Source organism: Chrysemys picta, chromosome 4 (genome assembly GCF_011386835.1).
Source record: "Chrysemys picta bellii isolate R12L10 chromosome 4, ASM1138683v2, whole genome shotgun sequence".
Classification (NCBI taxonomy): Eukaryota; Metazoa; Chordata; order Testudines; family Emydidae; genus Chrysemys; species Chrysemys picta.
In genome coordinates, this window is record NC_088794.1 from 116,978,665 (window position 1) to 116,993,149 (window position 14,485).

At 39.5% G+C, this 14,485-nt stretch overlaps 1 protein-coding gene across 33 annotated transcripts in view; it reads left to right on the plus strand.

The window, feature by feature from the left end:
- NRXN3 (neurexin 3) overlaps positions 1-14,485 on the plus strand; it is a 1,417,823-nt gene that overhangs the window by 1,270,662 nt on the left and 132,676 nt on the right. For 14 of the 33 annotated variants that reach the window (XM_065593434.1, XM_065593437.1, XM_065593435.1 and 11 more), the window contains 3 exons: positions 4,985-5,074; positions 10,498-10,557; positions 11,876-12,183. In XM_065593434.1, coding sequence (XP_065449506.1) covers positions 4,985-5,074; positions 10,498-10,557; positions 11,876-12,183 — 458 coding nt within the window. The remainder of the gene's footprint in view (positions 1-4,984; positions 5,075-10,497; positions 10,558-11,875; positions 12,184-14,485) is intronic. The other 19 variants (XM_065593444.1, XM_065593455.1, XM_065593445.1 and 16 more) reach the window with 2 other exon arrangements.

The following is a 14,485-nucleotide window of genomic DNA, read 5'->3' on the forward strand; positions in this document are numbered from 1 at the left end:
TAGAAATGGTCTTAAATTGAGTAAAGCTTGTTTGTTTTCTTAAAGGAACCGTGAGATAACATGCAAAATATTAGTTAGCAGTTTTCAGGAGGGAGTTTGGGAGGAGAATTCTACTTTACCCAGGGTTAGTTTTCAACAACCCTTCCTGGACCATTGTGCAAGCATCAGGTATCCTGTAGGTTAAATGGGATTAAGATATGGGAAGAATTTTAAAGAGATGTGATTACCCTCCCTAAACATGAAACCCTGAACCTTTCTGGGGGTCTGGGAGGAAAACAGAAGCCAAATTTCATGTAGGCAGTAATACTTGAAAGAGCCAGAGTCAGGTCTGACATCAGAGTTAGTCCTAGATATAAATCCTCAGTGGAATCCAAATATTTGCTTTATCCAAATCTGCACCTAGCTGGAAGTGACAATGCTATACATTTTTTGCAATCAGAGAGGAGAAGAAGTACTTGGAGGAATGTTTCTCTGGGAGCCGACTTCCGTAATGGAATTAAAGTAGAAATGTTACAGAAAATAATGCAGATTTATAGCTGGGAGTGAAAAGAGTATCTTAAATGGGCGATTTCTGTTGGTACTAATAAAAGCTAAGCAGATAAATCCCATGGGTAAAAAGACCCATTCATATTCAAATAACCACAAGTAGCAAAACTAATCACCAAAACTTTTTCATAATGAATGGGATCCCGCAGTCCTTTCATATGGATTGGAATTCTTAATGCAAAAGGATTGCAGTATTGAGTCTAATTTTTGTTTAAAGTAAACTATAATCTCTCCATTCATCTCTGTGTTTTTTGCAAAGAAAATGTTGGATCAGAGCTGGACTCAAGAAAGAAAAAAGAGGCTGGATGGTTTGAGAGGAGTGAGGGTTGCTTGTTTTGTGGGGGTTGGAAGGTGTGTACATGTGGTTTCTAGAAAGAGACGGCACTAAGGTCTCATGAGAGGCCATCACTTAACATTTCAGTATCTGAAGAGAAACATTATTATAGCCTGAAGACTGATGAGGTCACTTCTTATCACAAATGGGATAATTTCCTGTTGAAAACCCTGTGTTACTTTCTGTAGAAACTCTCATATTAAATTCTGTATTAATTTATTGTTTTTAAAAGCACAACTCAATATCAATATTAATTTAAGAAGATTTATGAGTGTGTAATGGTGCTTACTCTGCTGAATATTCCATGCATTTAACAAGGGGAAACGTGCTCTTTAAAAAAGTCTTGTAAATGGGGATATGTCGATGAACACATTCTCATGCACATGTTCTTAAAACCGTTTTTACTAATGTCTGAGATAAAGGAGATAAAATTTAAAAAACAGAAACATGAATAGATGCTAAGAGCAGGTACTAATGTGCTAATTTAAACCTTTTTGAATTTTCTAATGTCCTTCACACTTTCATAGCTTTTAAAGGTATGATTTTTCACATATATATTACTATTGGAGGCTATGTCTGCAAAACAAAATAATAATAATAACATAAACTTAAACCTGATTTTAAAAAATCTTTAAAGATGTGGTGGGGAATAGTTATGCCCTTTCTGGTTTTCAGGAAGGTCTAGGATTGATTCATAGAAGCAATTTCATCCAGTCTACCCTTTATAACTCTGTCACCCTTTCCCATTTCCTCTGCACCTGAGTTTTGCCAACCTGTCTTCCTGGAACAGTTTCCTACCTTGCTGAAGATATTTGAAGCACAAGATGATTCAAGTTGGAGAGTGTAAAATCAAATTTCGTAGCAGTGTAGAGTCTTCCAACACTGGTTTGACCTAATTGTCTTAGCCTAATGTGCCCTGCATTAGGGAGATTTCATATGACTTGTAATTTTTCATCCTTTTTTTCAGTCACTCCCCCCAAAACAGAAATATACATTATTATTGGGGCAAAAGGAAAGAGGTCCTGTGCACCTGTAACTACCACTGGGCCAAATCCTTAGATACGTACTCCTTATTCTGGGAAAACTCCCATTGTCTTTATTGGAAAGTTTCCTGAGTAAAAACTGAGTCAACTCTAACTTAAGTCAATGGGAGTTTTCCCTAATAAGGAGTCAGTAAAAAGTAAGGATGTCAGAATTTATGTAGCCGTATGAGAGTTGCAATTGCTTTGCACCCCTCAGATTTTGGCAAATTAATATCTGGTCAAATCATACAATTTTAACTTCAACTCCTATAGACATCCTAAATTCTTATTGCCTCTGTAGCATAGATATAGTATCAGGCTCTCAGTACACACTCGGTCCTTTCTCAGAGAAAACTTTCTGGCTGCAGCAAACCAAATTTCCCTTAAGGAAGACAAACATAATTACTAACAGAGCAAATTCTGGTGGGGAGAAAGGAATAGTGCATTGATGAAAGGCCTGATAAAGAACCAAAATGCCTTACTAGTTGGTCATAAGAAATGTTACACCAAGAAATGAATTGTGTCCATAGTGTATTGTGTCTACATCCATCATTATTGCTATTCATCCAAGGACAGCAAGACCATTTCCCCCCAGTTCTCCACAGGGGTCCATCCTTTACCATCCTTGACTTGGTATGTGTTGCCCCACCAGCATGAGGACTTTCAGAAGAGGAGTTTATCTGCTGGAACAAGAAATTGAAGAAACACCTGGCTTCCATGATTGTCAAAGAAGCATTAAGACCATGACCTCAGTCTGTATTAATCAGCAGATGCTTATTAATGTAAAGACATAAAACTCTTGTTCTGCTGCTGAATATTTTTCTGTCTAGTTTAGTTTCTTGTACATATATTCTCAGCACTTTCTCAAGTCATTTCCCAGTCCCAGTATTGAATGTGGCTTAAGATGTCAGTTCATGAAGATATGCTCATAAAAGTAAAGAACTGACTTTTGAACGCTTTATTGGTGTTGATATGATTTAGGTGTGCAGGGAATATGCATACAGATAACTGACCGTCTCTGCAGTCATTCTGAGGCACCATGGTACATTCCTAATGTGATATGAAGCATGATTGATAGAGTGCATTTCCAATATTTTACTTTACCTTTCCAGTTTAGTCAAAGAAGCCAGTCACGGTTGGCAGGCACCTGAGACTAGGATAGAGGAGCACATACAGCACAGAGCACTGTGTGTCAGCCCACTACTTAATTGGATGTTTCTTCCATAGGAGAAGTATTCATAGCAGTCTTGTGAAAGGACACTTGCCCACAATGGACTTCCTTCAGGGAAGAAGAGAAATGGCTGACTTTCCAGGGTCACTATAGGTCATCTTCCCGTAACAGATTTTTTTCATGCCCAGCTGGCTGTGAGTCTGTCCTTTGCTCCAACCTAGCAACCAGACTTTTGTATGTTGAGTGTTACGACCAGAGGTATTAACCAAATCCAAGTTGTTTTCTGCTTTACCTCTGAATTTAAGGAAATGCAGCTAAATTTTTTTAATAAATCTCTTACCGTAACTTCTACGCTATATCAAACATGAATTTTTGTCAGATTAAGTCCTGTTAATGTCTATCACAGTAGCTCCCCCTCTCCCAGACAGTAGTTGGTGAAAACCACTTCTACCTGATTTTATCCTGCAGAGGGCAGCTAGTACATTACTCAGTTAGCATTTCCAAGCTACACATGCCCAGGAAGGATTATGGAGCATGTGTGATTTAACACTCACTGCTTCCCTTATGGTGGCATCTGCTGTTGAGTGGGTGGGGCATCTTGCCAGCTGTTAGTCACACATTTTTCAATGTCCTGTTCTTATATTGCCATACCAGAGTCTAGCATCTGATTTGGAATAAACAAATAAATATGAAGTCATTTTAACTGATTCCTTCTTTATCTTATACCACAGATGGGTATGTGGCATTTAGAAACAAACACACCCCAAGGCATGATTCCTGGACTTAGGTTTATTTAAAACAAACAAGCAATAGCACAACAGTTTACAATAGTGTTAATTCAGTGAGATGAGCTCTTATCCCAGCTTGCTATCATATTTTTTTAATGAAGGTCTTTTGCTTTGTATGTGCATTTCAGCCCTAAACAAAAGCGTGAGAGATTGACCTTGAACCATTTGACTCCATTTATTTGATCAAATTGTCTTAACATAAATAAAACATTAAATCAAAAATAAAGGCAGTCACAGAGTGTCTGTGGTTGGAGAAGAAGAAGAAGAGGAAACAATGAGCAAAACTCTGATTGCTCCTTTGTGTTGGAGATTGGGTTCAACCATGTGGTTCTGGGAGTTCAGATCCAAAGTTTGGTTTAAGCCCATCTTATTATTTATATTGTACTTTATGACCCTAACCCTAAAATACACCACATTAGACCATCTTGTTGCAAAACTCCGGTTGACTTCAATGGGTGCAGGCCCAAGCCTTGGGTAAGTAGGCACAAGCCTTTATGGAGGTTTGGTTGCCACTTCCTTCCCATTCCTGTCTTCCCTCCCATGTCTCCTGTATCCCCACATCCTATGACCCTCTTAGTTTGTTTCTGCTGTGTCTTTTTGACATCTCTTGCCTCAAATCTGTCCCTTTTCTCTCTTTCCATATGTATTTCACTCCTTCCCCACATATCTCCCACTCCCACCCACCCATCCACCTTCTCACCTACCAACTAGAAGATGGTCCAGAATGTCACCCGAGGCTACATGCCTGTGCAATTGACAATTTGTACCACATATATTGCCATCAGTGTTATACTCTGACCATCACATTTTTCAAAATTTTCAGCCTACATCACCAAGTTGCCCAGTGTCTCACATTGCAAATTAGATATTTGTGGCTTTTAACTAAGGTAGACAAAAGAGTGAGATCTTTTTCTTAAGATTTAAACACTTTGATCCTTCCAGAATTCCGGGCAATGAGTGAATAGCTTTTCTCCACCTCATTAAAGAAGATAAAGCTCTTTCTATATATATACATTTATTCATATTAAATAAATTCATAAAAACAAAAAAAATCTAGGATGTTTTTAATGATTTCATTGACTTTTCAGATTGTTTTTTTTAAGCTGTGTTTTAAACTTTAAAGGCAACACTGATAATGAACGGTTCCAAATGGTAAAACAGAAAATCCCCTTCAAATATAACCGGCCCGTAGAAGAGTGGCTGCAGGAAAAAGGTAACAGTCGTTAAAAGTTTCATTTTAAACCCATTTGATTCTAAACCCTTATTTTTAAAGCCTGCAAATAAATGTTTCTTAAATGATAATCGCCTGCTACATAAATGACTGTTTTAATTTTCATTATAATTTGTGTCAGCATCCACCTGCCATATGTTGATAAATCATGCTATAATACATTGCTATTAAAATGAAGTTAAAGGGACGGAATTCTAAGCTTGCTATCAAAAGTAACAACAAACAAACAAGCAAAAATTCAGGAACCGCTTAAAACAAAACAAAATGCAACAACATGTATTATGGCAATTTAACCACTGCATGATCTTCCTGTTTTAATTTGTTTTTAAACTACATCTATATTTTTATTATCAAAGTTTTCTTAAAAGTTTTTTCAAACCCAATTGTTAAACCGCGTCCTGTAAGATTTTTCTTTCATTAGCGTGGCTAGCAGTTACAGCTGCATGTCTCCTAATTGTTTTAACATAATTAACAATTTTAAAAAATGTTGTAGGGAAAACATTTTTTTAACATTTTCATTTAAACTAAAATCAAGGAAACAGAGACAGATTGTTCTGTCCTTTTATGTTAAACTTGAAGGGTTTTAAGTGCAGTTTTAACATTTTTCTTATTTTATTTTTGTAATTTATGGGACATATTCTTCTCTAACTTACACCCCAGGCAACCCTATAGATTTCCATGTATGGTCACACGGCCCCATTTCATCAAAGCACATAAGCACATGCTTGACTCCCCTTGACTTCAGAGATTTAAGCATGTACTTAAGGGATTTCCTGAAATGGGGTCTATAACAGCATTGAATCTGGTTCTATATCAGTAATTTGTGGAGGGGTGGAAATTATTTCATGCACTTAAGACCTATTTCAAAGCCTGTTAAAGCCAATGGAATTAGTCACATTGACTTCATTGGGCTTTGGATCAGGCCCTTGATGATATATTGGAGATTAAGACACAATCATATCTCCTCCCTGCAGCCTAAATGTGATGCTAAAAATAACTTATAACAGTTGCAATGCCCTGAAGTTTAGGAAAAGCAGAACAAAATCTTCTCTGGTTTCCTTTAAAGAAATTCCTGCTGATAAAAGGGGGTGATGGTTGGACTCAAATCTAGCATTTTCTGTGTTGATTCAGACTACAGATCTTACCAAAATACTCCAAAGAAGAAAAGCAATATACTGTAAGATGGATAAATACCCTTTACATTGTATTTTCCACTTCCTTATCTCAGGGGTGTAGCAAATTGCTCTCACCAGCCTGAATTGTGGTGGGGACTAGAGGAACTTTGCTAACTGCAATTAAAATATTTTCATGTGAAGGGTCTGATCCTGCAAAGTGCTGTGCACATTCAGCTCCCATTGACTTCACTGAGAGCTGATAGCATTCCCCACCACACAGGATTGGAGCCCTACCTGTGCAATGTGTGACTATAGTAAAAATATTTGTAGAGCAATATTAACCCATTACGAGCAGTGGGAGGAGTTCAATTAAGGTGGATAGGTCTCTTAGCCAGTGGGGATTTACAGAACATTTCATTTGAGCCAACTAACAAAGAGAGAATGAGATAGTAGTGTTGAGAAAATGCTCATTGAGTCTCAACGGGTTGCCCTGTTAATTTGCGTGAGCCGATTAAAAAAATTAAAGTTTGACATTAAAAAGTGGATAATTTTGTTTCAATAATTTCAAATTGATAAAGTCCCTTTAACAGTAAAGAAAACAATTGCCTCACTTTTGTTAAAACAGATGCATGTCTGACTCCGTGATGCAGTTCATGTGCTTGAGAAACCTGTCCTTGTTTTGTTTACTTAATCTTTTGGTTTTTCTTTGAGTCCTTTATTTTATGCCCTTGCTTCTCCAAGTCTGAGCTTTTAAGCATGCCAAGGCATTTTCATTTGTAAACCATCCCAAAGTTTTGACCTGGGGTTTGCTATTCTGTGGATGACGATGCTTTGTTAAAAGACAATCACAAAAGGGCAATGGGGTCTAAGCTAGTTGGTCTCGGAGAACCCAGGCAAACTCCGGGCATGGGGCGTGTTTGTGCTAGAAGGACATAGAATGTTTTTGTTAACATAAAAGAAAATTGAGTCTTGGCAATTGGTGTGATATAAAGACATTGTGCACTGTAACAGTGTGACAATGATAGAATATAGTTTTGTTCCACCATACCAAGATGGATGTATCCTTTTAAATAACATGGTTACCACTTAGCGGAAAGATTTAATAAGTAACCATTCACCCATCCACTCGTCCATTCACTTACCCACTCAGTCATCCACCCGGTCATCTATCCATCTCCTAATGTATCAAGAAAGCCGTTTGTCAGAAGCCCTTGTAAAGATGATGAGTGAAAGGGTAAATAGCTATCAAAATACAGCATGATAAATTGATGGATGGATAGACTGATCAAAGAAACAGCATATAGAATAGCTCTCTGCCAGGTGTGACTTCTTGGCATGAATAAGGTAAGATTAAACAATTTTCAATTAGCATGAATTTCTAAAAATTGCCATAGATATGGCGCTGATTTGATTGCACTGTCACTTTATTCAGAATGATCATATAGTTCATTCTTGGAGAAACAATATAATAGAGAACCTTTCTGAATGTTCATCTACTAGAAGAGTTAAAGCTACTGTCCAGTGTCACCAACACAGGGAGAAAAGTATTCATGTTTATATTGTTTTTTAATTTTTAGTTTTATAAATTGGATTTTAAAAATCTAATAAAAAGCAGCCTATCTTGCAAACTTTATTCATATGAGTAGACCTAGTAACACCTGAATACAGCTGACTTCATTGGGATTATTCATGTGAGTAAGGAATGGAGAATTGGGCTTAATCTTCTCAATGCATATATTGATAACAAGACCAGAATTGGTCAACAAAATGCATTTGAGCCTGCTAGCATTCAAGGGTTTGACCAGGTGAGGAAGAGAAATAGCCATAAGCACTACGACAAAAGGACTGATCCTGCAAATCCTTGCTCACAAAAATAATTCTTACTCATATGAGTAATCTCATTGAGTTGAATGGTCCTACTTGCATGACCAGTTGCTGCTCATGTGAAGTAGGCTTTTTAACAGTGCCCCTAAACTCTGACTTAGCATTATGGAACAGATACTGTCGCCTAAGATTTCACTGACACTGAAAGGGGGAAATTCTTCGTAAGAATTTTTTTGGTGAGCATAGAAATCAAAATGAGAGAGTGAACAAATAGTTCACTGAGACATAAAACCTTGAGTTGTGCAAAGTTTTATGCAACAATTAGAAAATCTTAACATACATTTGCCACTTTTGCAACCCCTATTAATAAGAAAAGCCTAATAAGTAGAGAGCTAGGTGGAAAATAAGGATCCAAGTCTGCAACGCTTACTCACATTGAGTAGCACTTATTCAGGTAAGTCATGCCTTTGGAGTCAAAAGGACAATTTGTGAGAGTTAGTTCTACTCAGTGTGAATAAGGATTGCAGAATTAAGCCATAGATAAACTAGAAGAAGGGAGGTCTGACGTGGCTCTGGAATTCTGCATATTTCTTCTTTTGGACATTTTTCTTTCATTTCATCCACTTGCTTCTTTATGCTTATTCAAGTACAGACACCTCACACCAGAGTTGTGAGTTAGGAATGATTCTTCATAGAGAAACCCAACAAGTGATTGTCCTTTTAGCAAGCACAGCTTTAGTACCAGTGCTGTGTTCGGTAGTAGCTGCATGCATTGTGTTCAGCTCTTGGACTAGAAGAGCTCATTATTCAAAAGGAAAACACAATAAAGTTCATACTTTACTGGAATGGGGCCATGCCCATGTGGTAGGTGTTCCTAGAATATTAGAGGGCAGAGAGAACTGAGAAGTGGTGAAGAAGGTAGAATATGTGTCAACATTGGTGTGGTGACTCGTTGTCTCTGACAAGAAAATGGAGCTATCCTAGACAGTTGTAAGGATGTGTTATGGGCATGGGTTAAAGTAAAAGGAGAGCATCAGCGAGTCCAGCTACCCTCCTCTACTAAAAGCATAGAGAGAGCACTCCACTTCTCTTCATCTTCCTGGCTCGGGGAGCTCAGCTACCTCTCATCACTTGTGGGGGCAGCAAGGACTCACCGCACATTGGAATCTGAAATGGGAACAGCAGGAAGAGCTGGGGACTGGCTGAGGAAATTGCTGGGTCTTCCACCACTGAGGGGAGAAACAGCGACACCTGATAAGAGAAGTGATGTTCCCTATCTGTCTCTACTACATTCAGATCTGCCTCCTCACCAGCCCCCTTCCCTACCCTCCAGATTGATAGAGGAAAAAGGAGACCCTGGTTCCCTGCTGCACGATATGAAGGGGTTAGAAATGGAAACATCTGGTCCCTCATCAGCTCTCCCTCCATTACAGGAGGACATTATCTCAAGTGTAGCAAAATGGCCCTGTCATCTCTTTTATCCCTCCAGGCACGCCCCCCTGAGGGGAAGGGCAGCGGGAAGAATGTGGTGCTTAATTTGTAATGAAACAGGTGCTGGGGCTCAAGCAATCTTTTTTACTTTCATAACTGATGTGGCAAACCCAGATGAGTCGGGGCTATGAACTGCTAAATCTAGTGGTGCTGGAGCTCAGCCCTGCCACAAATTACGCACTGGTGACACAAGATGGAAGTGAGTGAGGAGGAAGGAAAGGGCAGCATGGGAGGAAACATAATGGGAAATTGAGAGAATATGGGAGAGAGGAGAGGAGATGCAGAGCAGAGTGATAGATGGAACAAGGTAGTCATAGGAAAACTGAAACACTAATGGAATGAGTGGAGTGACATAAAATAAGGAAGAAAAGAAAACTCAAGGGACATAGTAAGTCACAAGAATATAAACTGTTGTACAGTATCTTTGATGCCAAACTGTGCATTATTGTTTGCACTAGATCTCAGGGGAGTGCTTGCAAACAAAGAGGGGGCTTCAGAGAGCTGTATTTTGATAGGAGTTGCTCACAGGAACCCAGTATGCTTTGAGATAGGAGAGGGGATAAGCTACTTTGGTTTTACATGGTGGGGGGCCTGTGGTTTTGGTGCATGTTTGTTGATGTTTTAGTGGAACATAACTTGCCTCTGGTAAGTTAAAATCTCCTGAAATGCAGGAAAATGCATCAGATATTTCAACATTTTCCAGGGAAAAGATGCAGTGCTCCCTCCATTTTTATTTTTCGATTTTACATCAGTACAGATCCTCCATCCTGGTCAAGTCTAAATGTTGATATTTATAGGTATGGGGGTGGGGAGCACTAGGGATGTGCACCCCGCCCCCACAACTCCATACATTACACATACACATACACTTTTGCTTGGCTGGCTAGCGCCCTCCTTGGGGACAGGAACTCCTTTCAGATACATTTCTTCTCTTGTCCCCATTCTCTTCCCCATGGTCCATCCCGTCACCATAAGATGATGCAACACCGCATCACCACTTGACTTCAAGACCCGTCACGACGACCACCAAAATTGGTGAGCTCCCCCTCCTATTTTGATCTACTTTAACCACTGGCTTTGAGGGAATGAACAGTGGGATATAGGCTATGCTCTACTACATTCTGCACTTATCAGGTTGGACTAGAGAAAGAAAGTGGTGAGTGAGAGAGGGGAGAGGGAAGGGATGGGGACGTGTGCACATATTGTAAGAAAGGGGTGGTGGAGGGAAAACATATTTGAATAATCCAGTAATAATTGATTTGACTCTGCTTTGATTACCCTCCTGAGCTCTGGCCAGTCTGGTTCCCTGTTAATTCAGCAGATTCCATTGGCATGCCCCAAAACCTCACACAGAGAGTGAGATGATAAACATTTCGTTTGCACTGGACACAACAATCATGGCTTCAATTTAATCAACCCAATGCAGCATGGAAAAGTGGGCCATATTTATGAATCAATTTTGTCTGGATGTCACTTGAATGGTCTGTGGGATTAGGAGAATTGGCAGCTGTTTCTAGGGTCCATTCTGAATAGGTACATTCCTTCTGCAAACATGATATGAAATCCATACCTGACACGTCTTGTGTGACCTTGGGCAAGTCACTTAACCTATCTAGGCCTCAACTTCACCATCTATAAAAATGGGATTAACATTGAGCTACCTCACAGGAGCGTTGTGAGAATTAATCACCTTAATTACTGTATTGTTCACTATTCAAAGAACTTTGCTCTTTCATAGCACCAGAAATGTCCATGTTTGGCGTTTCCAACTTTTAGATTCCTGATCCTTTCTGATAACTATATTCCAGACCCAGACTCTTGCATTCTGGTATTCTAAATTCCCCATGCAGTCCAAAGATCAACTTCTCTTAGAGTATCTCTGTATCTTACCCTTTCCTATCTGTTCACAGATGCCCTTCCCGTTGACCATTCAGAGATCAAAGATATATATGTGTATATACATTGGGCTAAGCCTAGAGAGATTTTATCATCTGGGTTGGTTTTCAGTCTCCAAAACCTACTAGAGGAGACTAACAGATTAAAACATTGGTTGTAATGAAAGATGGGCCAACGTTTCAGTTAGGATCCAGATCTATGGTTGGGTCCAAACTTCCCCAGAGTTTAGTTGTACGTATGGAGGTGAGAGTGAGAGGTTCTAGAGCCGGTGTTTAGGCCCATCTCTACTATTGAGTCTGAGACAGAAATTTGCAGCACTGCATTTCCACCCAACAACCTCCACCACCGCCACTGGGGAACCTGCTCTTATCTTCAGTCCACTCTGGCCAGGACTCAGTGTATGGTAAAGAAGGGGGGGGAAATGTCTGGCAATAATTTATTCACCCCCCTTCACTAGGACGACAGTTAACGATCTTCAACACCCAGGCGCAAATAGCCATTGGAGGGAAGGACAGAGGGCGTCCCTTCCAAGGCCAGCTCTCCGGTCTCTATTACAATGGCTTGAAAGTGCTGAATATGGCAGCAGAGAACAACCCCAATATTAAAATCAACGGAAGTGTCCGGCTGGTTGGAGAAGTCCCGTCCATCCTTGGAACAACACCCACAACCTCCATGCCACCAGAAATGTCTACCACAGTCATGGAAACCACCACAACCATGGCCACCACAACTACCCGAAAAAACCGCTCCCCACCCAGCATCCAGGTGAGCCATTTGATCTCCTCCATGTGGTTGGATTTTTATTTATACTTCATTGTTTAGTTAACCTGTTAGTTAAGTCCCTTGGACCAAATTCTGCACTGAGTTAGAGGCCATATAACTTTGTTGACTTTCATGAGGTTGTACAGGGTAAAAACCAACACAAAATTGGGCTCCTTTCTGCTCTGGTGAACTAGCAGAAACTTCTGCATTATTACTCGGTATGTATGTAATAGTGGGTCCAAATTCTACTCTCAGACTGGTGCAACTCTATTTATATCAGCGATGCTGCACCAGTGTAGATGAGAATATGATTTGGGCCATGTTATCTCCAAGTTGATGTGTGGGGGAAAAATTACACTTAAAGGAATTTCAAAAGCCTAATGGGATGTGGATAGATTATTGTTTATTATTATTGCCATAGGTATTGCTGCAGTCGTGAAGTTCTTAATGTGGAAAAAAGCAAATGAGAGTATAGCATTCAGAGCGAGCCATTCATGCTAATCTTACAGCCTTCTATTGGATAATGTGAAAGGGGCACTGTCAGATCAATTTCCTCCAAAATTTAGGTTTTGTAAAAACAAGCTTTTCCAAACTCTGTGACCAACAGAACTCTAAATTTGAGTTTAAAAAAGTCCACTGGAAACAGTTTTTTGTTCATATTTAACTGTCCTGATGTAGTGTTTGTAACCCAAAAAATTGCAGCAGTTTTGTTCTTGTGTCAGAGCCTGAGTGTGGAATTGCTCATGCTCTGGTTTGCTCATGGTCTACACTGAGTAAAGGTAAAATGTAAACAACCAACACTGATGTTGAAAAGTGAATTAGATTTTAGTGAATTAGATTTTTATTAATTCTTTCAGTAACCGATGATGAGGTTAATAACACAGGTAAGGGAATTTGACTTTATAATATATATGGGGCCAGACCCACAGCAGATGAAAATCAACATATTTCCATTCACTTCAGCTGTGCAACACCAATTTACACTAGCTAAGAATCTGGCCCATGATTTTAACTGGAGTATTCCATTAGCGAAAGGGGTGGGGGAGGTGTGTTATTGTCCAAATAGATAATATCCTACATTGATTACAGCTGCTTCTTTGAGACAACTTTCCTTGAGCATTAATGTTGGTGGGTTTTGGGAAATGCAGGTTTAATGAAATCCAGGGCTGTCAGAACTGGTGATATAAGATCCTCTGCTTGCTCTGATTCAGAAGGTTTAATCAATGACTGGTTATTCTTTTGTCTATATTTTCATTCTCTTAATTTTTCATCTAATCGTGGTCATGTATGATGAGAAAACATGAAAATCCTCTACTTAGCTATGCTGGAGGAATTATCTTTGCAGAGGCATTTACTCCTATTCAATTGAAAGTGATTAAACCCAGGCTAAGGCTTAACACTGTACTGGCCCCCTTGGCATTCTAGAAATCCAGGCAGGAGCGGGTTGGTAGATTAATTGAGTTATTAGCCTCAAACACTGGTGCATGAAATATAAAGTCTCAACTACATGAGGGGAAATTATCCCAAGTCTAGTTGATGTTCGTTGTAAATTGTGAAGGAATTAGGACTCTCTCTTCTCTGTGTCTAGCTCTAATTTTAAAGGAAGGCTTTGTATGATTTCATGTCCAGGAGAGTAACATCTGTGAGCCAAATTCTGTTATCTGTTACTGTGCTCCAGTGGAGATCTGCCATAATTTGTGGACCTCAGTGGAATTATACAGATTTACATCAGCGTAACTGAGAGCAGAATTGGACTTTATGTGAGCTGAGCAAAGCTGGAAATGATCCTACCCCACTTGAAGGAGAAATATCCCAGAAAGCTGCCTGCCTAATCTACACCGCAGTTCACTAGGCCAGTCGAGACCACTGTGTGCTGAAAAGGCATCAAGGAGATTTAATAAAGTGTAGAAGTGCCTCTAAAAAGATGGTTAGAGCAGTGATTTCCTGGATACACACGTACCACAACAAATGGCCTCATCTCTGCTGATATTAAAGCAATAACTCTTGACACTTCACTCAACCCACTGAAAGGAAGATAAAAGTCAATATGTACTTCCATTACATTCAGGAGCAGGCCAGTTTATTGCTATCATGTCACAAGATGGCTTTCCTTTTCCCCACTTTGGGCAGAGTTGTTTGGTTCTGTCAGCTTAAGTTGTGTTGTTTGTATGGTGAAGGTGGGGGGAAATTGTCCTCTTCTACTTGGGCTGCATCTCCAGCTATAGTTTTCAGCAGCTCCAGCTGTGGTTTTCAGATGCCTTGTGGTAATTATGACTCACAATAGTCATCATTAGTGCTGTGAAAT